Source organism: Myotis myotis, unplaced genomic scaffold, assembly GCF_014108235.1.
Source record: "Myotis myotis isolate mMyoMyo1 unplaced genomic scaffold, mMyoMyo1.p scaffold_m19_p_10, whole genome shotgun sequence".
Taxonomy (NCBI): Eukaryota; Metazoa; Chordata; class Mammalia; order Chiroptera; family Vespertilionidae; genus Myotis; species Myotis myotis.
In genome coordinates, this window is record NW_023416314.1 from 45,212,015 (window position 1) to 45,233,752 (window position 21,738).

The 21,738-nt window shown below is 46.0% G+C and overlaps 1 protein-coding gene across 6 annotated transcripts in view; it reads left to right on the top strand.

Moving 5' to 3' along the window:
* Positions 1–21,738, top strand: part of PPFIBP2 (PPFIA binding protein 2) — a 131,911-nt gene that overhangs the window by 85,574 nt on the left and 24,599 nt on the right. For all 6 annotated transcript variants that reach the window (XM_036325268.1, XM_036325267.1, XM_036325272.1 and 3 more), the window contains 3 exons: positions 5,646–5,777; positions 16,364–16,456; positions 21,030–21,141. In XM_036325268.1, the coding sequence (XP_036181161.1) occupies positions 5,646–5,777; positions 16,364–16,456; positions 21,030–21,141 (337 nt within the window). The remainder of the gene's footprint in view (positions 1–5,645; positions 5,778–16,363; positions 16,457–21,029; positions 21,142–21,738) is intronic.

Sequence of the window (21,738 nt, forward strand, 5' to 3'; positions counted from 1 at the left end):
TCTTGGGCTTGAGAGCTAAGGCACCCAAGACTTTTTCTTAAGGGGGAGATAATAAAAGAAACCATCAAAGGAGACGGAGAAGAAAAAAGAAAGGTCAGAAAACCCGAAAGGAAGGAAGTAGAAAGGAGTAGCTTGCACTGATGAGTGGAGGAAGGGAGAGTCGGTGGGGAGCTGAGATGTGTAAGTTACATCTGAAAGTTTGGACAACTGTCCCCAGAAGCAGAACTGTTTCTGTGTCCTACCTGGTGGAGGCAGGAGCGGCTGGCAGGCATGCAGGCATCCTATTGAGAAGTGACAGGCAGGTGAGGAAGAAGAGGCAGCAGGGCAGATTTCTTTCTAGAGCTTGGGGAGGGAGGAGACAGACAGAGACGGCATTCACACATGCACCACACAGAGCAGGCACTGGCCTGGTGAGCGCTCACAGGAGTCGGTGGTGGTTGCTCGAGGGGAAGGCCAGGTCAGGAGGGAAGGTTCTTTCAAATGTCAGAAACCTGATCATGTTTCTAGCCTGAGAAATAGAGGCTGATGGTGAGGGAGAGATTAAATGCCTGTCAGAGTGGATGATTAATGGTCCTACCCTAGAGTAGCTCGGACTTGCTGGGAACTTCCTGGAAGGCAGCACAGAGGTGAAGGACCATGTGAGCGGGCGTCATTCCGAGTTACCAGCTGGAGGGAGGAACAGGACCAGAACTCAGAGAACAAAGGCAAATGCCACTGGTTGGCCAGGGGCAGAATCTGAAGTCTCATCAAGCTGCGTGAGGATGGCGTGAAGGGTGTGGAGACTGAGAAGTGGTCAGCAACAGGAAGGTGGGTCCGATGGGGCAGTTCAGGAGCCAACTCTGCAATCACTGTGTTTTTTAACATGTGCTTTTTATGTGCAACCTGGAAACTTCCTGGGCTAGGGGACAGTTCCTAAAGGTGGAAGAGCCTGGCTGAGGAGTTGGCTCTGTGCAGTTCTCTCAGACTGACCTTGGTAAGGAGGTATGGGCTGGCTTTCTCTAAGACCTGGATGTAAGATGTATGAATGAGAGACAATTCTGGGAAACTTCGAAATAGAAAAGATGTAAGTTCAATGAGTGATCAGATAATTAAAAAAAGATATTTCCAGTAACTATGAGGAGAGGTTATTTGAGGAGAGGAGGGGGACAGGGTGGGGTTTAGGGATTGAGGAGAATGGAAAAGATTTGGAATGTTCTCTGAAAGGAACCAGCCAGAGATGAATAGAAGTTTTGCCAGGCAGTATTGGAAGATCAGCTGTAATTAAATAGCAGCAGCTGTAATTAACTAGCATAAATTGTATGGAAACCAATTGGCATCATTAAATGCCTTTTACCAGCGATCCTCAGGCCATGGGGAGTGGAAACATGGACAGAGGGCTTAGCACAGGCTGGGCTCTGGTAATGCAAATGCCCCTCAGGTCAAGGGGCTTCAGGGATGAGCTAGATGAGGGGTGTTCTGCTGCTGATATTATACAATTGCAATGATTAACCTCAAAGGTGTAGAGAGGATAAGAAGACAAATGTTGCCTAAAGGAAGTTGGTAATCTAGGAAAATAGAGGGTTATTAAGTAACTAGCAGCCACCAAGGAAGAAATTAAGATTATTGGAGTAAATGGGAGAGTTGAAAGGTTAGAGGATTGTGGCCAGAAGAATTTCTGAGTTGAAGATTTTAAAAGCAGAGCAAGCACATTCTGGACAAAGATGAGGGCCAGGCTGTGGCCATACTGCTGAGAAACTGAAGCAAAGTGGAAGCAAAGCCTGTTGGTGCTGAAGCCAAGAAATGTTGAGCCAGAGTGGGTACTGAAAGGAAGACAAACAAGGATGTTGAAGCTCCTGAGGAGATGGAATGTGCCCAGAGTGGTAGAGAAACTATTGATCAAAAGATAGTGTGACCGGATGACTATATTGGGTTCTAGGTACTTGGGGAGAATGTGATATTACTGAATGTGCTGCCTTAGAAAAGAAGGGCAGACCTAGACCATCGATAGGGACAAACAGTGGTCTGGAAGTAGTCTCAAACTTCCAGGGAGAAAGGGGTTCTGTACCTTGGGCTGTTGGAGCGGAATGGTCTTCACCTGATAGACTAGGGAGGATGTGTCATATGGGATTAAAGTCAGGATCAGCTCATAAAGGAGCAGTTAAGACTGTAGGGTGATTAAATCCTATTAAGACACATATGACAGATGTTACAGTACATACTAGTGGCTGAAGGCCATGTGTGGCCTGGAGATGGAGAAGTGGAGCTGGACAGGGGTAAGCCTGTTGAAGGCTGATTTTGAGTTCAGAGCAAGGGATAGTATGTATGTATGTATTTATGTTTGCATTTATTTATTTATTTAAAATATGTTTTTATTGATTTCAGAGAGGAAGGGAGAGGGAGAGAGAAAGATAGAAACATCAATGATGAGAGAGAATCATTGATTGGCTGCCTCCTGCATGCCCCACACTGGGTTTCGAGCCTGCAACCCAGGCATCTACCCTGACCAGGAATCCAACCATGACCTCCTCATTCATGGGTTGATGCTCAACCATTTAGCAACACTGGCCAGGTTGGACAGTATTTATTAATGACAAAGATGATGGGTGATGATAATGAAAGGTAGAGGCCACGCTAACAGACATAAGCTGGGAGAAAGTAAATGAAAGTTTTGTTATTAATAGAGCATATGAAATTAAGCACCCCCAGGTTTCTAATGAAAACTTTTGTGTGTCCAACTGGAATGTCCACTTGGAATGTTAGCATGACCAATTGGGAGCACTGGCATGACCAATTGGAATGCTATTGGAACTTTAGTGAGACCAATTAGAATACTATCCTCGTCAGCTGGAACACTGGTGTGACCAATTACAGTCTGGCAGTAAACTAGCTAGAGGGATTTTGACAATGATGGAAATAGATTGGAATCTTAGCTTTCAAGAGAGATACATTCTGCGGTGTGTTTTTTTAATCCCACCAAGGCAGTAGTTTGAATGCTGGTTAGTAGACAAACTGTTTAAATGTCATCTTAGGATATTCAAGCACTCAGCAGGTTGTTTTTAACTCTCATATCCTAGGACCTTGGTATCTGGTAGATATTTAAAAATGTATTTGTTGAATAAATGATTAAAGTCTAATGGAAGAATATTTTCTGCTCTCAGCACTCCAAAGCAACATTATTATCATCTCATGGAGCTTGATTTGTAGAATTTCTCCTTCTAACCTTGGCATTGGTGTCTGGGAAGCTCATTTACACATTCTAGTCCATTGCTAGCTGTGTATAGAACTTTAACGTATGACTCTAATACTAACGATAACTCTGGCTTCAATTTCTTTTCCTACCTTCTTTAGTTTTTACGATTTATTTTTTAACTTGAATTATCTATTTGTGCAAACTGCCTGGAATAATTTTTTGAATAAGCAGGTTGATGAAAGAATAGAGAGCTAAACCTAGAATTATGAGGTGCTGGAGGCAGAGAGAATTATGAGGAGCTGGAAGAAGAGAGGGAGTGGGGACGTAGGAGAAGGAGGTTGGGGTGAGTGGAGGTGTGGGGGAGGATTACATCTAAGTTACTTGTCCCAGAAAATGCCATCATCTTCACCCAGAGAAGAACTCTTTAGGGCCTTAACACCAGGCGCTAGTGAGTAGTACGTACTCAACAACATCTTGTCATTTTGAGTGGTATTTCCTGGGCTCAGTAAATATTTGATGGTTGCCTTTTTTTCCCAGCATGTATTTTTTATTTCCCTTAAAATTTTTGAACTTCTTCCTTTGTTTGGGAAACAATGTGGTACATTAGACAGAAATAAACTTGGAGTCAGCAGACCTTGGTTTGAAAATTAACTCTGCTGTTGATTGGCATGTGTCCTTGGCCAAGAAGATAGGTCAATCTCTGGACCCATTTCCTCCATCTGTAAACTTGGGATAATATTTACTGCCAAATCCCAGGGAGGGTTTATGGAGAGGATGTATGTAAACTGCCCAAAAGTGTTTGGCACAGAGGAGACACTCAGTGAATCCAGGCCCCAGGCCCACCCCCCAGTTACATTGGACACACTTATCAGGCTGTTCCCATACGACCAAGTGGCCCGTCATTCTGGCAGGGCTGTGCTGTTGCCTCGTCTCTGGGGGCCAGCTTTTAGTCTGGCTGACCCAGGAAGAGCCGCCTTCTTGGCCCAGTGCTCAGTGAGCTTATTTTGCTGATTTGACTTCTAAATACTCACCCCCTCAGATTAGCAGACAGACAGTTTGTAGCCTGGCTTTCTGCAGTCCTGAGGGCCTTTTAGCCTAGGGAATCATGTATTCAAGTTCAAATTTGTCCTCTGTGGTTTGCTTTACGATCCAAGGACAGTTCAGAATATGTGAAATCACAGCTGTTGGGTCAAAATGGTGTTGGGATCACCATTCTCTTCCTAGGGTTGGGCTGTGCAAAGTGTTACAGAACGCTCCGACCATGGGGTGTAGTGTGTCTTTACCGTCTGCTCATTTCGCCTGCTGCTCTCCTACTTGCCATAGTATGCTCTCCTTCTAGGACCTGTGTATTCAATGTCTGCCATATGCTTGGATTTTGGGCCACATAGAACACTGTTGTTTTTTTTCCAATAGAGAAAAATGCCCCTGGACTTTGGGAAATGCTCCTGTTTTTTGAGGTTCTTCATAATTCCTAGTAATGCTGAGCAGGTGTTTTGCCCGTGACCTTTGTTTTTTGCCTTATTTATGCTTTTAGGTGTATGTACTAATGTCAAGTTGTCTACTACTGTTCTACAGATGGCAGAACTCCCCTGCGGAGTCCTTACAATGAGGAAAGAAGTCTTCTTACTTACGTCCCATGGTGGCAAATTGTAATTTTGGTGCAGCCCAGGGAAGTTCCTCTCACGTAATCAGATTCTAATCAAATCAGCCAGTAAATGCTCATTGAACATCTCCTTTATGCACTAGCTCCTTCTAGGGCAGTGGTTCTCAACCTTGGCTGCACATTAGAATCACCTGGGAATCTTTTTAAAATCCTGATTTCTGGGCCTCATCCTCCAGAAATTCTGTTTCTTTGTTATGGGGTGGGGCCACAACATTAGTAACAAAGAAACAGAATTCCCGGAGGATGAGGCCCAGAAATCAGGATTTTAAAAAGATTCCCAGGTGATTCTAATGTGCAGCCAAGGTTGAGAACCACTGTTCTAGGGTCTTTGCTGTGAGGTCTTACAATGAGATGTGTTGATGTGTTAAAGACTGTGCTGAAGAGTGATTGAGCTCAGGGGGTTTCAGGGATATTTTAGTTTTGAAAAAAAATATTGCCATAAGCGTGTTTTTTGTTTGTTTTAGTGGAAAAGGGCCTGCTGCTTTGCCTTAAAGTAGAGATGAGAAATTTAGTACTTTAAGAGTGTGCATTCATTTTTTTTCTCCTTGGAAGTAATGAATAATGTTTTCTATGGGCAGTTTTTTTTTAAGTAGCTCACATGTCTGTCATAGCAGAGTGGGTAGTGGCAGGGCTGTGCCATCCCCAAATGACTGGTCATCATCTCAGCCCGTCCCTACTAGGCTGTGGCTTATAGGCAGCGGTCTCGGCCCTGTGTTGTCCAGCACACAGTGAGAGGTGGCCTTCCTTATGTGCTTATGGAGTGGAGTTGTCCTTGTTGCCGTGGAGGATTTTGAGACCTGTCTTTTCTTGTAGGAGCTGCTAAGTCGCACATCTCTTGAGACTCAGAAGCTCGATCTGATGACTGAAGTGTCTGACCTGAAACTCAAGCTGGTTGGCATGGAGAAGGAGCAGAGAGAGCAGGAGGAGAAACAGAGAAAAGCAGAGGTGAGTGTAACACACCCACTTCCAGGGGGACCCGTACTGTCCTAAGCTCAGAGCAGGGGAAGCTGTCCCCATGTGGACTCAGACCATCTCATCATTCCCGAGCCTGGCAGCGCTGGGAGCCAGAAACATCTATGCAGTAGAGACACAATGATCTATCTGTTAATACCAAGTTATCAGGTTTTGCTGTGGCTGCACATTTCAGCAATGCCCAAACCACCCAGTTTTGGCTCTAAGGCTTTGTCCTCCCTCCGGCTGCTGACAAGGATGGAAAAGGAGGCAGTAGTTGGGGGAGGATCAGGCAAGATGAGGGACACAGGATGTCTTCAGTGAACGCCAGGGTAATGGTATGTGGCTGGGATGGAGTCAGCTGCCTCACAGGCCACAGTCACTATATCCAAGGAGTCTGATGTCACTTCACTAACCCAGGTGGCACCCTTAGATTATGTGCTTCTTTCTTCCTGCTGGGGCCTATGGGTGGGCCCTTGCACAGGCCTCTCTTAGAGAATGTTTTCCTGTTGTTGTTTTTTTTGTTTTTCCAGGCTCCATATGCCTTGGTAGAACATGCTAGACTCCTTATTTGGATAAACATTTAGAGAATTTTAGAGTTGGAGCTACTTTGAGAGAGACAGCCTGTTTTAACCCTAGATAACCATCTCCTGTGTGCCTCTACCTACAAGTCCCTGTGTTCTCCCCTGGCGGCGTGAGATGTGAAAGGGAGAAAGGCTCTAGGTTTAGAAACACCTCGGCCCCATTACTGGCCTAACTGCTTAATAGCCTTAGGAACATCAACAAGTTAGCTGCTTAATCTCTCTGAACTTCGGCTTCTTTCTCTATAAAATAGATAACTGTGTGAAGTCCACATAAAATCACAAAAGTTGAGTCCCTATTCTAGTATCTGCCATTTTGTAGGTAGTTGGTTTATCTTCATCCCCTCCATGGAGGCAACTCCAAAATCTAAAGATGGCAACGTTATTGTGCACTGACACCTGTCGCATTTCTGTGTTTACTGGGTGAACGCGGGTAACTGAGAGACGCCTAACATGTGGGGCATATTCCTTGCATTGCTTTTGAGAACATGCTCATTAGTAAGATGTATGGTTGCCAAAAGAAGGTCTCTCCCTTAAGCTGAGGACATTATCTCCTAGTGATCAAGAGTGCAGGCTCCTGAATCACATCTCCTGGCTGTAATCCAAGCTTAGCCACTCAGTAGCTTTGTGATCTTAGGCAAGTAATTTGACCACCCAAGCCTCTATTTCTTCTGTAAAAAGGAGATAGTAATACATACTTCCTATTTCCTGGGCTGTTCTGAGTAAGAAGTGAGATAATATATGTAGAGTCCTTAGCATAGTGCTGTACACATAGTAACAGCCAGATTTTTAAAAAAATCTTTATTGTTGAAAGTATTACAGATGTCCCCTTTGTTTGTTTGTTTTCTTCCCATTGAACCAGCACTGCAAGAAATGCTAACCAGTCAGGTTTTATCCATCATTTACTGATCGTGTTGTTAAGCATGCTAGAAATGGAAATGTAGACTTACATACATTATTATATATGACAAAGGTCACACAGACTGAAAGTTCATCTGTGTAAAATGTTAGTTGAATAGACTCTGCTTCTTAAATATTCACAGAAAAACAGAATGTTCAGGCTGTTCAATTAAATTTTCTCCGGGTTCAGAGTTAATTTTACCAATGTTCCAAGATGTGTGGTTACATGTGAACATACATTAGAGCTCTGGGGGAAGAATTCAATAGATTCTGTGAGAAGGCTCCAGGTGGCAGAGACTCAACTTGAAACCACATACATTTTATTTTTTTAAGGCGGAAGGATTATTAAGTCACAAAACTTGAAGAGTCCAGGGTTTAAAAAGCCAACAGCACTAGATCCAGATGACCTCGCAAGGTCATCAGAACCCAGCCTTTGTGTATCACTTGGTTCTATTTTAGCCTTATTCTCAGAAAGGCTGTCCCCATGTGGTGGCAGAGATGGCCATCCACAACTGGATCCTAGGAGCCTGCCAGACTCTAAGCTTCCAGCAGAAGCCCCAGGATTGTGCCTTATTAGGTCAATTTGGGTCACATGCCTGGTCCTGAACCAGCCACTGCAGGGAGCATGCAGCCACATACGGGTGTGGGCACACCTGAGCACAAAGAGTTAGTACCAAGCCGGGCAGCTCAGCTCCCTCCTAGGGAGACCGGAAGGAAGGAGAACTCACACTTCTGGGCCAAGTACAGCTTACGCAGCCCTTTTACGATTTGCTTTATTTCTTTCTTTTTGGAAGGATTGTTTTTTAATCTGAGTTTTTGGTTTTTGTTTTCCATTCGGCTCTTCATTTCTGAAGCAACATAGACCCCGAGCTGCTGGCCGCAGTCCTATCAGATAGCAGCCCTTCCCAGTCGCTAGTGCCAACACTAGGTTTCCACCTGGAGGAATGTTCAGGCTGTTCAAACCTGTGCTGATCAGTGGACAGCCCCATGACCGAAACACGTTTTTTTATTCTTGTGATTCAACATCACCTTTGCTGCTATGCCCAGGACCTCCACAGTCTGTAACTGCCAGAGACTTACCCAGGGCAGGAGAGCTGCACTGCTGTCTTGGGCACGGGGCTGTTTATTTTGAACGAGGCATCTAGCTAGCTAAGGTTACCAGAGGTTGTAGTAAACGGAATGCTGCTTTCCATTCGGCACACTGCTGTTTTTTCCAGTGTTTAGCCTAAGGCCTGATTGCTTGTGGTTTGGAAAAGGCAGGGATTCTTTTTTTTTTTTTTTTTTGAGGTAGCCAGATTGTAATAAACTTCCTCCATGTAGCTCAGGCTTTATCCTCAAATTCCATTTTATGTTTCCACGAAAAAAGGAAAAAAAAAAGGTGGGGTGTTATTAACAAGAAAATTGCAGACTGTTCTTTCTGTCTGTTCTGATCTCACTCTGAGCCAGTATCCTGCTGCCTGTAGTTGTGGAAGCGATTCCGGATGGTGGTCTGAGGACTGTGAGAGGCAGGTTTCTGGTCAAATGGAGAGAGTTCTGACGTGCAGCTTTGCTCAGGAGTGAGTCAGTGGCCTAACTGAGATAGGGGCGATTACTTGCTTTCCTGTATTTACTTACTTTTTTCTTACCAGCCTTTCCCTGATGGCTCTGGGTCATTTCAGGGAATCGGACCAGTTAGATTTATTCCTGAAAGGCAGGCTGCAGGAAGGGTGACTGACATGGAAACTACATATCAGGATTAAGAGGATGGAACGTGAAAGGAAGAGATCGGGAGGCAAAGGAAGCCCTGGTGGTTCACCAGGTCAGAGCCACGCCCTGCAGGGGGATCTTCCTTGAGAAGGAGGCTAGCTTCCCTGAGCATGGGGTGCGGGCACCCCTGCTGCTGGGCCCCTGGGTGGGATCCAAAGGGCTTTGTGAGGAATACCAGGGCAGCCTGTAGAGAGGGAGCAGGGACCCAGCCAGCCGTGCTGGGGTGTGAAGTCAGCCCAGTTGATCAGGGATGTGCACAAGCATGAGGAGAACCAGAAAGAATGTTAGGATTTCCTGGCAGAAGGTGGGATGTCTTACAGCAAGCATGTCCAACTCAAAGGCTAACACAGGCCAAATAAACGAGGCATGCGGCCTGCAGGCCGCAAGTTTGACATGCTTGTTTTACAGCCCAGTTGGTGGGATCATGCCCTCTCTCTCCCTATGGTTAGGCCACTGGAAGGGAGGGATTCTGTTTTCTGAAAAGAACAGCTAGAATAATGGACTTGGAGTATACAGTAAGGGCTGGGAAAATAGTGTTTTCTCAAAGAGCTAGCCTGGTGAGGGGAGTTTTATTCTTGTTTTTATCCTATTTTGTTTTATTTACTTATTTTCATTAACATAGAAAATATTCTCCAATAATTTAAAATGCAAAAGTTCAAAAAGGTGTATATAGCAAAAAGTCTCCTTCCATCTGCTCCCCAGTCAGCCGGGAGGAACCAATGCTATCCGTTTGTTTTTTAACCTTCCAGAGTTATTTTATGCATGGACAAGCACATTTATTTGGAGAGCTGTCTGCACGTATCTATAAATAAATACACACATATACATTTTTCCTTCATTAAAAAACTTCCTCATTTATATTTATGTCTGCATATTATTCTACTATCTGCTTATGCCCTAATTTATTTAAATATTTTTTAAAATTGATTTTAGAGAGAGAAGAAGGGAATGGGAGAGAGAGAGAGAGAAATGCCTCCTGTACACACCCTGACCAGGGTAAACCCACAACCTGGGCATGTGTCCTCACCAGGAATCGAACCGGCCACCCCTTGGTGCACGGGACCCTGATGCTCAATCAACTGAGCCACACTGGCCAGGAACCTAATTTATTCACCCAGTTCTCTTTTGATGGACATTTAAGTTGTTGCTAAGTATTCTTTATTATAAAAATGCTCATACATGTATGAGGATATAGAAGTGGAACTGGGTCCAAGGGTCCATGCACTTGAAATTTTGACAGATATTTCCAAATCGCCCCATAGACCATAGTGTGATATTTTTACCCGTGATGTAGAAGAGTGCCAAAAAAGTAGTAAACTGAGCATGAAGGGAAAGGGAGAAAAAGTCAAGTTGTGAACAAGTTTAACAGGAAAGATGGTGTGGGAGAGACTCTGATTATGGGAGGCGCCCAGTAGTTTCACATACAAATGAACCATAAAAAAGAACTTTGATGGTTGGCAAAGCAGGAGTAAATGAGCAGAGATTGCAACGCAAAACAGCAATTAGAACCTCATAAATGTCACCTGCACATCATGACGTGGGACCTAAGAATGGAAGAAACAGACCTGCTAAGAGAGGTGATGGGCTGGCCCCGTAGACAGGAATTGTAAAAGTACGTTTTATGCAAGTGCCAAGCCTGAGGATAGACATGCTGGAAAACAGCGCCGCATGGATGGGGAGAATTAAAGGAGAGGGTCCCAGCAGTGCTGGGGCATCCCTCCTGGTTACCCCGAGCAGAGACGGGAGTGCACTCCTGGTACAGACCCCAGACTACTCAGGCGGACGAGGGGCAGTGGGAGGGAGCTCCTAACAATCTCCTCCAGCTGAACACCTAGGTATTTGACTTGGTTCTTGGTCTCTTCTCCCCTTTTCTATAGCTTCCACCTGGAGGGCAGAGAGAGAAACTGGGAAAACTGCCACTCCCTTGTTGAAGCAAAAGGAGAAACTGGTTTATGAGGAAAAGTGATGGGTGCCAGGAGAGGGTGGTCATTGTCATTTGAGAGTTCATGACGGTGAGGGAGAGAAAACTGTGCCTACAGACATGCACGTTGCAAACCACGACTCCTAAAGTTCCGAGACAAAACAGGAGATGACTCAAGAACACTGAACTACTTTAAAATAATAAAGTTCTCATTGCACAGTCTCACAAATAACGCCAATAAAAAGAAAGGGCTTAGAGGTACCTTGAGAGAAACTCATTTTCAAAGGGGCTTATACAAAAGATAGAAGGACAAAGAAAAATGCACCTGCATGAACAGCACCAGGAAGGGTGAGCCCCAAACAAAAGGACAACAGAAAGACTATTTGTTAAAAGTCATGTTCTCAATAAGGTCAAAGAAAGAATGAGTTCGATTCCAAGAATGAGCTGATAGGTGCCAAGAATTCCCAAACTTCTTGCTATAAGCAATCTTTAAGGAATCAAGTGACTTGTTTAAAAACTAAAATCAAACCATCACCTCCTCCTTCTTCTAAATGATAAAGAAAGTCAGATGGCTTTTATAAAATTTAGTCTATTGAGTTTGGGGTCAACCCTATGATGGCTTGTGAGAGGTTGGAAGACAAAGTAGGGATCCATGTCCATTAAGAGTGAGTTAGGCCTCACTTCTTGGCTTGGCTGAGGATGCATCTAGTAGTGGTAGACCCGGTAAATCCTCACTTCAGCAAGGCATTGCAAAAACATTGCTTGGAACAGCCTTGTGGAGAAGAGAGGAATGTAGGATGAGTGTAAAAATAGGTATATTAGTACCCACTTGAGCCTACGTGTATATATACAAGGCAGGGCAAAAGTAGGTTTACAGTTGTTCACGTGGAAAATAATACAATAATAAATAATAATATAAGAATAAACTGCGTTTTGTGTACTCACAACTGTAAAGCTATTTTTGCCCCACCCTGCGTACTACCTAAAGACTCTTGGAAGATTTTTCTGTAGAGGGTAACAGTTATCTGCCCTTAGCCCTTCTGCCTGTTGAGTATTTTCAGTCCATGTTATGGATGCTGACGTAGAAGGTCTTGAAGTTGTGATGACAGGAAGCCAAGAAAATCTAAATGGATCAGTTGACACAGGAATTCAAAATTGCTTGATTTTTGTGATTCCTTAGAATTCACTTCTAACAGTTTGGGGACTGCTGTTTAAGTCCTTTGCACCTATCAGAGGCGTCAGCGGAATCAAGCCCATTCTTTTCTTGACCTTATTGAGAACATGATTTCTAACCAAAAGTCTTTCTGTTGTCCTCAGCATTGTCCTTCAGTCTGTGCATGCAGGTGCACTTTTGTTTGTCCTTCTATCTTTTGTACAAGCCCCTTTGAAAATGAGTTTCTCTAAAGGTACCTCTATGGTACCTGGAGCGATAGATATGTTGGCAGAAAAAGAGGTAGAAGAACCTACATATTGCAGAACCACTGAAGGCGAGGCATGACACACATCAGGAGGGGGCTAAGCAGTTTGCGGGCAGATGACACGCCTGTGGATTTGACCAGGAGGCAGGCACTGCAGAAGAACCGGGCACCTGGGATGGTGGAGACAGGGAATGAGGGATGAAAATCAGGGACAGCAGTGTCCTCATTTGAGAGGTTTATCGATGGAGGGAACAAAAGAAGGGAGAAGGCAGTGAAGTTCTTGAAACAGATAAGAGAGAAAAGCAGGCCTAAGGACTAGAAGAGTCTAGCAGTGAAGGGTGCCCAGTAAGGTACATATGCCAGGGCATGCGTAGTTGCTGAGCTTTTGTTATTAGCAATCAATGTCACATGGGCCTTAACTGTGCCCCAGACCCTGTGCCTCAGATATTGACATGCAAGGATGGCCCCCAGTTTGGCACAAGGAGCTGCTCGGTGTTTGTTCAAACTGCAAGGCAGACCCAGGGATGGGAGAGGCCTCCGGGAAAATGCCATGTCTCCTGGTTCCTGTGAAGAGAGCGGGTGGTCACAGACAGTGCCCACTGGGTGCCACCTGCTGCTCACCTCTCTGCCCTTCCTTCCTTCTGTGGGGCTCCCTCCAGGAGCTCGGTGTCTGGGTGCTGACTGACTCTGAGTGCTTTTCTCGTTTCTCTTCCTTCCCGCAGTCGGTTCTGAATGTGATCAGTGAGCTGCAGGAGCAGATGTGTAGGCTGCAGCTGGACATCCACAGGCAGATTCAAGAGCGCCTCTTGCTCAGTAGGGACCACCCTGAGGAGGTGGCGGCCGGCGACGGTGTGGCCGGGCCCCAGGCCTGCAGCCAGGACTGTGCCCGTTGGGAGGGGTCACCTGTAGGAACCACACTTAAGTATATCAGAGCATGCGTGTGTGGGGTGTTTCACTGGTGGAGGGGCGGGGGGTTTTCCTAACCGGAACAGAGTGCAGTGGCTTAACAGGGATCTTTGTTACCTCTGGGCAGAGTCGGGGACTGACACACTCCCTCGGGATGGGAGCTGAGCTCTGTGACCCTCCCCGAGCAGGGTCTGAGCAGGTGAGGTCAACCCTTGCATGTGGCGACACTCACCTCCTGCAGGGCTCAGAATGAGTCCTGGGGTGTTCGTGCAAAAGGAAGCCTCACGATTGCCAGTCCCAGGGACAATTCAGACATTGATTCCTGCTCCGGGAAGTGCAATAAATGACATTTCATCTCCCATGATTTTTTTTTAAAGAAAAGCATTATGAAAGAATTCTTTCAAGTTTATTTTTAAAGAGGTTTATCCCCAGTGAGGAAATAGAACACAAGTTTCTATTTGCTGTGATAATTAAGTCATCCTCTGACTTTCCAGAAAAAGTTCCCTTTTTAGAGGGATTTCATGACCTCTGGGCCCTGTGGGGTGTATCTGACTGGGATTCTGGACGTGGCCCCTCACGCTGATGTGACGAGGCTGAGACCTGGTGATGGCATCTGTGCGAGATGAGCCTGCACCCCCAAGGCCCACTGACTTGGAAGCCCCGGGGAAAGTCAAGTCACAGTAGCCGGAGCCATGCAGAAGGCCTGCCCCAGCTCTGTAGGAAGTTCCCGTGGTCCATACCCAGCCATGGAATATGTTGAAAATCTCTACCCAGACTCAGGCATCAGGGGAGGCGTGCAGTGGGGAAGATTTCCTCCTACATTAAAGGATTCAGGGGAAAATGAGAGTCAAGATGTAAGTGTAAGTGTGGATTTGGATGGAGAAGCCCTGAGAGGATGCTGGGGCATGCCCCACGTTGAGGGAAGACTTCTGAAGGAAGTTAAAATTTGCTTCAGTGTTTATAGCTGATGATAGACAACTGATAGCTTAGAAGGAGGAGAATGTGCTAAAGAGGTTACCAGAGCCAGGAGATCACCATGCTCTGTGTTCCCATCGTGGCAGCCGCTCAGGAAGTAACCTGCACACTTCAGGTTCTGCAGGCCTGGTGCCCCCTTAGGCAGGGTTGGAAATGTTCTCAGAAAATGATCCTGTATCAGCTGCAGGTCACAACAGGCCTAGAAATCTATTGCTGCAGGTCATGGATGCAATAACCTCAGCATGGAAGATTTTCTTTTTAAAGGGCATCAATAAATGCTCACTTCAGCTATAAAAAATTTTTAATAAATTACCCTACAAAACTCAAGTGTAAGCAATGTCGCTTTCTGCTGGATTGTCTCCGAATGCAAAGAGCTCCAGGTCAGTTAGACCATGACTTGAATTTTGTATCTTCATTCATTAAGAAATAATGCATACCTACTATGTGCCAGAGCAGGGGTCCTCAAACTACGGCCCATGGGCCACATGCAAATACAAATATTGTATTTGTTCCTGTTTTGTTTTTTTACTTCAAAATAAGATATGTGCAGTGTGCATAGAAATTTGTTCATAGTATTTTTTTTAAACTATAGTCCGGCCCTCCAACGGTCTGAGGGACAGTGAACTGGCCCCCTGTTTAAAAAGTTTGAGGACCCCTGTGCCAGAGATTAGCAAAACATCTCTGTGCAGTGGGGAAGATTTGTAGGAGTTCATTGTAGGAGAACTAGCCATTGGCATTCACACTGGTAAATGTTTAATTGCAAATGATGAGGGTGATAGGCAGGATGCCACAAGAGTATAGCAGAGAGACCTGGTGAAGGGCAGAGGTTGGGATGGCTTTGCTCAGGGAGACCAGAAGGATGGGCAGGAATGAACCTGGCCAACAGTTTCAGGCAGAGGGAAGACCATGTGTGAAGCCCCAAGGCAGAAGGAGGAACGAAAACATTTTCAGTGTGGCTGGAGCATAACCAGGGCACAGGGTAACGAGAGGCAGGCAGCATGCTGGCTCGGGCCAGGCTGTGTGGGTCATGGGTTAAAGTTGATGAACTTTGAAGAGCAGGTTGTGCCAGGATCAGATTTGTGTCTAAATGGTATTGTGCCCCTGGATGCTAGGGGGTGACAGTTTGTTAGAGGAGTTTGCATGTCAGAAAGTCTACGAAAGGGGTCCCTTTTATGCTCATTTTTCTGATAGGAACCAGTCAGCAGGGCAACTGTCCCTTAAAGCAGTGGTTGCCAACCGGTGGTCTGTGGACCACTGGTAGTCCGTGAGGTCTGAAAGATTGGCGACCGCTGCCTTAAAGGAACCTGGATTTGGGATAAAGTTGCTTAGTGGTGTCATCTTTGCTGAAGGGATGGTTTAGAGAGCAGGGGCCCTGGAGTCAGAAGATGTGGGCATGGATTGCAGCTCCACCACGAGCAAGTTGTTTAAATATCACTCCCCCAGCCCAGCAACCTGCAGTGGCATCAGAATGCCTGAGAGTCTCATCCAAAAGCCTTCCCAGCCTCCTCTCCCATCCTTTCCCGGATGCCTTTTCTTCCTCCTTTCTTTAAACCAACCCCCTCCTGTGAACTGGAACAGGAAGACTGGCCTCTGCATTAGGCACTTAGTGTTTGATTCCTCAGGGTTTGATGTCTGTCCTGCTGGCTGTCCCTTCCTCTGTGCAGCCTCTCAGGATCACTGACCCCTCCTCTGGGTTCCTCAAACTTCACTCTGCACTAAAAGATGCTCCCAATTAGCCTGCTTCCTGCTTCTTTGTCTGTGAGACGCTTCCTCATTTCCATATCTCTGTTCCTCTTGCTCCCAAGCCCCACCTGCCCTGCCTCCCACACACGTGCTTGATGCAGGCACATCCCGCATAAGACGTGGGTGTCAGAGGGGGGCAGGCAGAACAGGTTCTAAAAATAAACAGTTTTCTCTTTCTTATGTCAAGAACTCTCTCGCCTTTGTTTTTAAAGGGCCATACAGCTGTTCCTGAAACAGCGCACGTTGAAGGATTTGAGCCTCAGTGTGGAGCATGATGTGGTTGCCCTTTCCAGACATCCTCTGTGCATGAGCTTAACTGGGTTGTAAATCAGGGAACAGCATCCTGCTAGGTAACCATCAGACCTTTGTCTTTCTCCCTCATCTCCCTAGGAGTTACTGCAAGAGCTCAGGCGCCTCAAAATCAAGGTGGAAGAGCTGGAAAATGAACGGAATCAGTATGAGTGGAAACTGAAGGCCACAAAGGTAAAAGGCGGTTCTGATGCTTAGGGGAGGCACTGAGCCCGGTGGGGGGACTTCTGTGTTCAAACTCTGGGATTACAGGACCCCATGCTCGAAAAATGCGAACTAACCCTACTGTGTGCACATGTAGCAGTGGCCAGATTGTGCAGCAGACAGGTTGGATCCACGAGGGCCTTGTTATGGGGGGAAATCCCGTGAGATTATGAGCTACTGAAGCAACTGAGTCTCCTTCCTCTTGCTGTGTCTAGTAGCACCATCAGCTGACATTGGGCCAAGCGAGGGCTAATGAGTGAGTGAGTGAATGGTGAGTCCTAAGGCAGATGAACACCAATCTTATGTTGGCTGCATCAGTTTAAGTTTTGCCAGTCCCTCTAATAATCAGTTTTTTAAAACAGCATGCTTTATTTTCAGCAATAAATGTATTTCTTTAAAAAATGATGTATACTTTGAATATTTATTTATTATTATTATTATTTTAAAATATGTTTTTATTGATTTCAGAGAGGAAGGGAGAGGGAGATAAAAACATCAACAATGAGAGAGAATCATTAATCGGCTGCCTCCTGCATGCCCTCTACTGCGGTTCGAGCCCGCAACCTGGGCATGTGCCGGGACTGGGAATCGAGCTATGACCTCCTGGTTCATAGGTAGACACTCAACTACTGAGCCACACCGGCCAGGCTTGACTATTTTTAAAAAACCAAATCAGGTTTCTATTGAACTGGGGAACTTGCTACTTAGAGGACACCAAGGATAAGTTCTTTTGTGAAATAATTTTTTTTCTCTCCCTCCTCATTTCTTCCTTCATTTTCTCAAATAATTGAAATGCAGAGATTAAAATGAGTGGGTTGGAGTCAACCTACACATTCGTGGGGATAGGGGTAGGCAGCTGAGCATTGTATTTAAAGATGTCGAATTCATTGTCACTTAAACATTAAGAAATTGCACACTGAAATAGTTAGGCTGCCCTGGGGAAGGGCTGGGGGGTGGCGTGTGGGGAAGGAAGCTCTCACAACCCTGGAGCAGCTTTCCTGCTTGAAGAAGGCCTGGGCAGGGCTGCCTCTAAGTGAGGAGCACACCTGCCATTTCCCTACGGTCTCTGTAGCGCCACCTACAGGTGTGGGTGCATGATCCCTGCAGGCATTTTCATTTTTACTACTTACTTGCATTTTCTTAAAGTCTAGTTTGTTCTTTGTTTTATCTTTTTCTGTAAGTTAACTTTTAATGATTATTAAAAACAATAATATTCATTACAGAGAATTTTTAAACCAAAAAAAAAAAATAATAAAGGAATACGAAAATCACTCCTATGCCACCCAGCAGTTACCACTATTAATATTTCCTCCAGGCGTTTCTCTGATTGGGTGTCTCTCTCTTGCTCTCTCAATTTCTGGTGTTGATCATTTATATACAATTTTATATCATGCTATTAAAAGAAAACTCTGGACACAATGCTGATGTCGGTAGTCTATATAATATTCTATTGTCTGAGTATAGTATGAATGTAAAATAATCTGCTTAACCATTTTACAGATGAGAACACTGAGGCATGGAGTGGTTAATTAACTTTCTGAAGTTCTCACAGTTAGTACCACCCCTAGGCAATCCAGACCCATTCAGCTACTGCTCTGTTTTTATCTCATCAAACCCTTGTGTGCACCACGCTTCACACTCACTGGCGGCAGGAGCTCTGTTTTCTCAAGTAGCTCAGAATCTTCCATCACAGTGCTCCCCCACGAGCCCTGTCCTGGTGAAACCTTTGAGGTTGTACATGCCACCTTCTCTTATGAAACCAAACAGCTCTTTGCTTGTTACATTTTCCAAGCCCTTTGCCTTGGCATGTAGACTTCAAGATACCAAGAGTTATCTAATAACTACCAGGTGTGGAGCCCCTCCTATGTGCCAGAATGTACCAAGCCCCTTTTCTCATTGGATCCATGAAATAGCCTGGTGAGGCCCATTGATTTGTTATCCTCATTTTACTGGTAAGGAACCTGAGGCTCAGGGTGCCAAGGTGAGGTTCGGATCTGGATCTGTGTCATTTCAAAACTCATGCTCCCTTTCCTATACCATCCTGATTCTTTGCAGTAAAAGCCTTCACTGGTTTTAAAAGTTCTTTCGTTTTCTGTGTAAAGCTTTGGTCCCAAAAGGTGATTTATCTTCCAGTTCAGCTGAGTGGGGTATGTTCGGGTTTAATGAGGCCCCGCACTTGCTGGGATCAGTGCCTACGTCTGCCTGATTGGGTGGCTGACGCAGTAGCATACTTGGTCCTCCTGGTCAAGTGGAGGCCCTGGGCTATTGTTGACTCCCCAGCTGTAGGAACAGGTACCACTCAAAGGATATCAGAGCACTTGCCATTTCTGGCCTCTTGTGTGGAAATTGGCACATGGGAGTTTGGGACCAGCCACTTTGTTTGTGGGGATTTAAGCAGAGGACCTCACCCAGAGGCAGTCCTCCGAGAGAAGAGACTTCATCGTGGCTGGGTTTGCCTCAGCAGGTCCACACCACCGATGTCTACTGTGGGGCCCACAGACAAGCATCAGGCATCCAGATTCCTAGCCAGGACCAGCTCTCACCCTGTCTGCAAAGAAAGGGAGAAATGGGCGTGGAGAGGTACAAGAGAGGCTTAGAGAATATTTTCCAAGAATAGTCTGACTCTTGTAGAAATGAGAGGCATTTGGATTGAGAATCTCAAGGGTAAGCTTTTCAGAAGCTGCTGTCACCAGCCATCGTAAGCCCTTGAGCACCGAGGCCCTGAGTGAGCTGGAAAGCGGCTGCCTGGCTGCGAGTCTCAGCAGGCGGTGTGGCACAGGGGGCTCAGCTCTCGGGCCTCTGGGTGGAAACCAGAGCACAGGACGGTGCTCCATAAAACTCTGCAGTAAATGAACCCCATCCCGTGCCACCTGGTTTCCTTATATGGCCACCTCTGTGCCACGGGAGGCGGTAGGGAAGGTTTATTCTGAAACCCTCAAGGTGGTCTCAGGGAGCCCTAGCCGTCTAAGAGCGGCTCTTATTTGTCCTGTTATCTTAGAAGCAGACCAGCTGTGGTGCATGGGGCCCTGGCTTTGGAGCAGGCGGGGATTACATCCCTGGCCTGGTCACTTACTGGCTCTGTGACTTGACCATTGGATCCTGCATGACTCCCATTGTCTCTCCAGTGACATGCAGGGACATTGCTTCCTCCCATTGTTTCCCATGGAACTAAGGAAGGTTTGATGTAAGAAAGTGGCTAGCACAGGGGTCCACTCTGCATGTCCTGTGTCCTGAAGGGGTCCACTCCGAAGTCCTGTGTGGCAGAGAAGCCCCGGCAGGAGCCATGCTCACTTGGCCACTTGGAGTTGTTCAGAGATTAATGTGGGCCTCCGTGAGAACAGACAGCACATTCCATAACCTTGAGGAATGAAGGCAGGGTGTGACTGGACTCCCACATGGGGAGGGGTGCAGCCAGAGTAGAAATCTTTGCTGTGTGGTTCGTTGCCTGGCTCAGGGGTCAGTTTGCAACCCCTTAGTTAATCTGCTCAAAGAACTAGCTAGTTATTCATAAGGAAGGAATAGGATGAGAGCAGCAACACTAGCATTTATTGAGCACCTACTATCTACTAGGCATGAGGCTAAATTGTTCTTAACCATTATCTTATTTAATCCTCTTTATAGCCTCAAGAGGTAAATGCCATTTCCCTCATTTTATAGATGAGCTAAGACTCAGAAAGGTTAACTCACTTGCCCAAGGTTACCCAATAGGAAGTGAGAGAATCTAAGTTTGTTTGACTCCAATGCCAATGTGTCTCTTGGGGTGGGACCTACACAATTATGATCTTCTAACGAGGATGGGAAAGCCTGGACCCAACCACACTACTGTTAGGTGTGAAGTGCAACATGCTATATGTAGTAGAGACATGGGAACCACCCAGTGCAGCTGCCCATGTGTGTACATATATGAATGTGCTTAGCATACCTGAATTCTTGTACGTATGTATGTGTGGATGATCGTGCACAGGTGCCTGGAGGTTGGGCAGTCAGTGGCTGTGCACAAAGGGTGGGAGAGTGTTTGAGAAAGGCAACTCTTGGCTCACTCTTTGTCTATCAGTAGTGATTTGATTTCCACTGTATTTCCTAGATGGGGCAAAAAAAAAAATAAAAATGAAAATGCGTGCACTTGTAACAGTGGTGTACCTACATACAGTTACCTGCGTATCTTGGGAGAAGGAAGACCATATCCAGAAAGAGAATATCCATTTCTGGACCAAGGGCAGCCCTCCCATTGCACACAGTCCCAGCTCAGTAGTGTTTGGACCACAGAGGGCAGGGGAGGGAAAGAGCCTGGTCAGGTAGGAGGATGCTGGAGAAGAGTAGGTGGACAGCCAGAGACAATCAGGGCCAAAATGACCAGAAAGAATGCGTTTATTGGTCAGAGCTCCACCTTGTGGAAAGGGCTGTGAGCACCTCTAATTGCTCATCTCTACTCCTAATTACCTAACCTGTCCTGGGACCCATTGGCTCTGGAATCTGACTTGAGGCACTTCTTTACAGTTTGGTAGTCCCTCTGAACAGGGAGGGGTCCTCTGTTCTCTTCCAGGCTGAGGTGGCCCAGCTGCAGGAGCAGGTGGCCCTGAAAGATGCAGAAATTGAGCGTCTACACAGCCAGCTCTCCCGGACTGCAGCTCTCCACAGTGATCATGCAGAGAAAGGTAACTGGTTGACTGTGACAGTGCAGTTGCCCTTCGGTCCTGTGCCCCTGGGAATGTATGTCTATGGATGAGTATGTAAATGCCTGTGTGAGTAGGTGTGCTCATGTGCATGTATGTCTATGGATGAGTATGTAAATGCCTGTGTGAGTAGGTGTGCTCATGTGCATGTATATATACAAACATATCCAACTGAAGGGATGCATGTGTGTGTCTGCATGACTGGGCCTCTAAGCCCAGTTCTATCATGGAATCATTGCCACGAACCCCTCCCCTGCCCAGAAGACTCGGCTCCGAAGGCTTTCCTCACATGCATTCTGACCATTAAAGCTCTGTGTGGCCACCTCTGGAGCTTTAGACATTCACTTGATTGAAAAGACTTGTTTTTGTGTCATCACCAAAGGGAAGGCTTCAGCAGTTCATTCAGTCATTTAATGGATTCCTGTCTGGTATTCGTTGAAGGCCCCGAATTTACAGAAACAAATTAGTTATTGCCCATCCTTTAGATCTCAACTTAAATGTGACCTCTCAGAAAGATCTTTCCTGCCCTGGCCAGTTTTTTCTCAGTGGTTATAGTGTCGTCCCATGGACCAAAGCGTC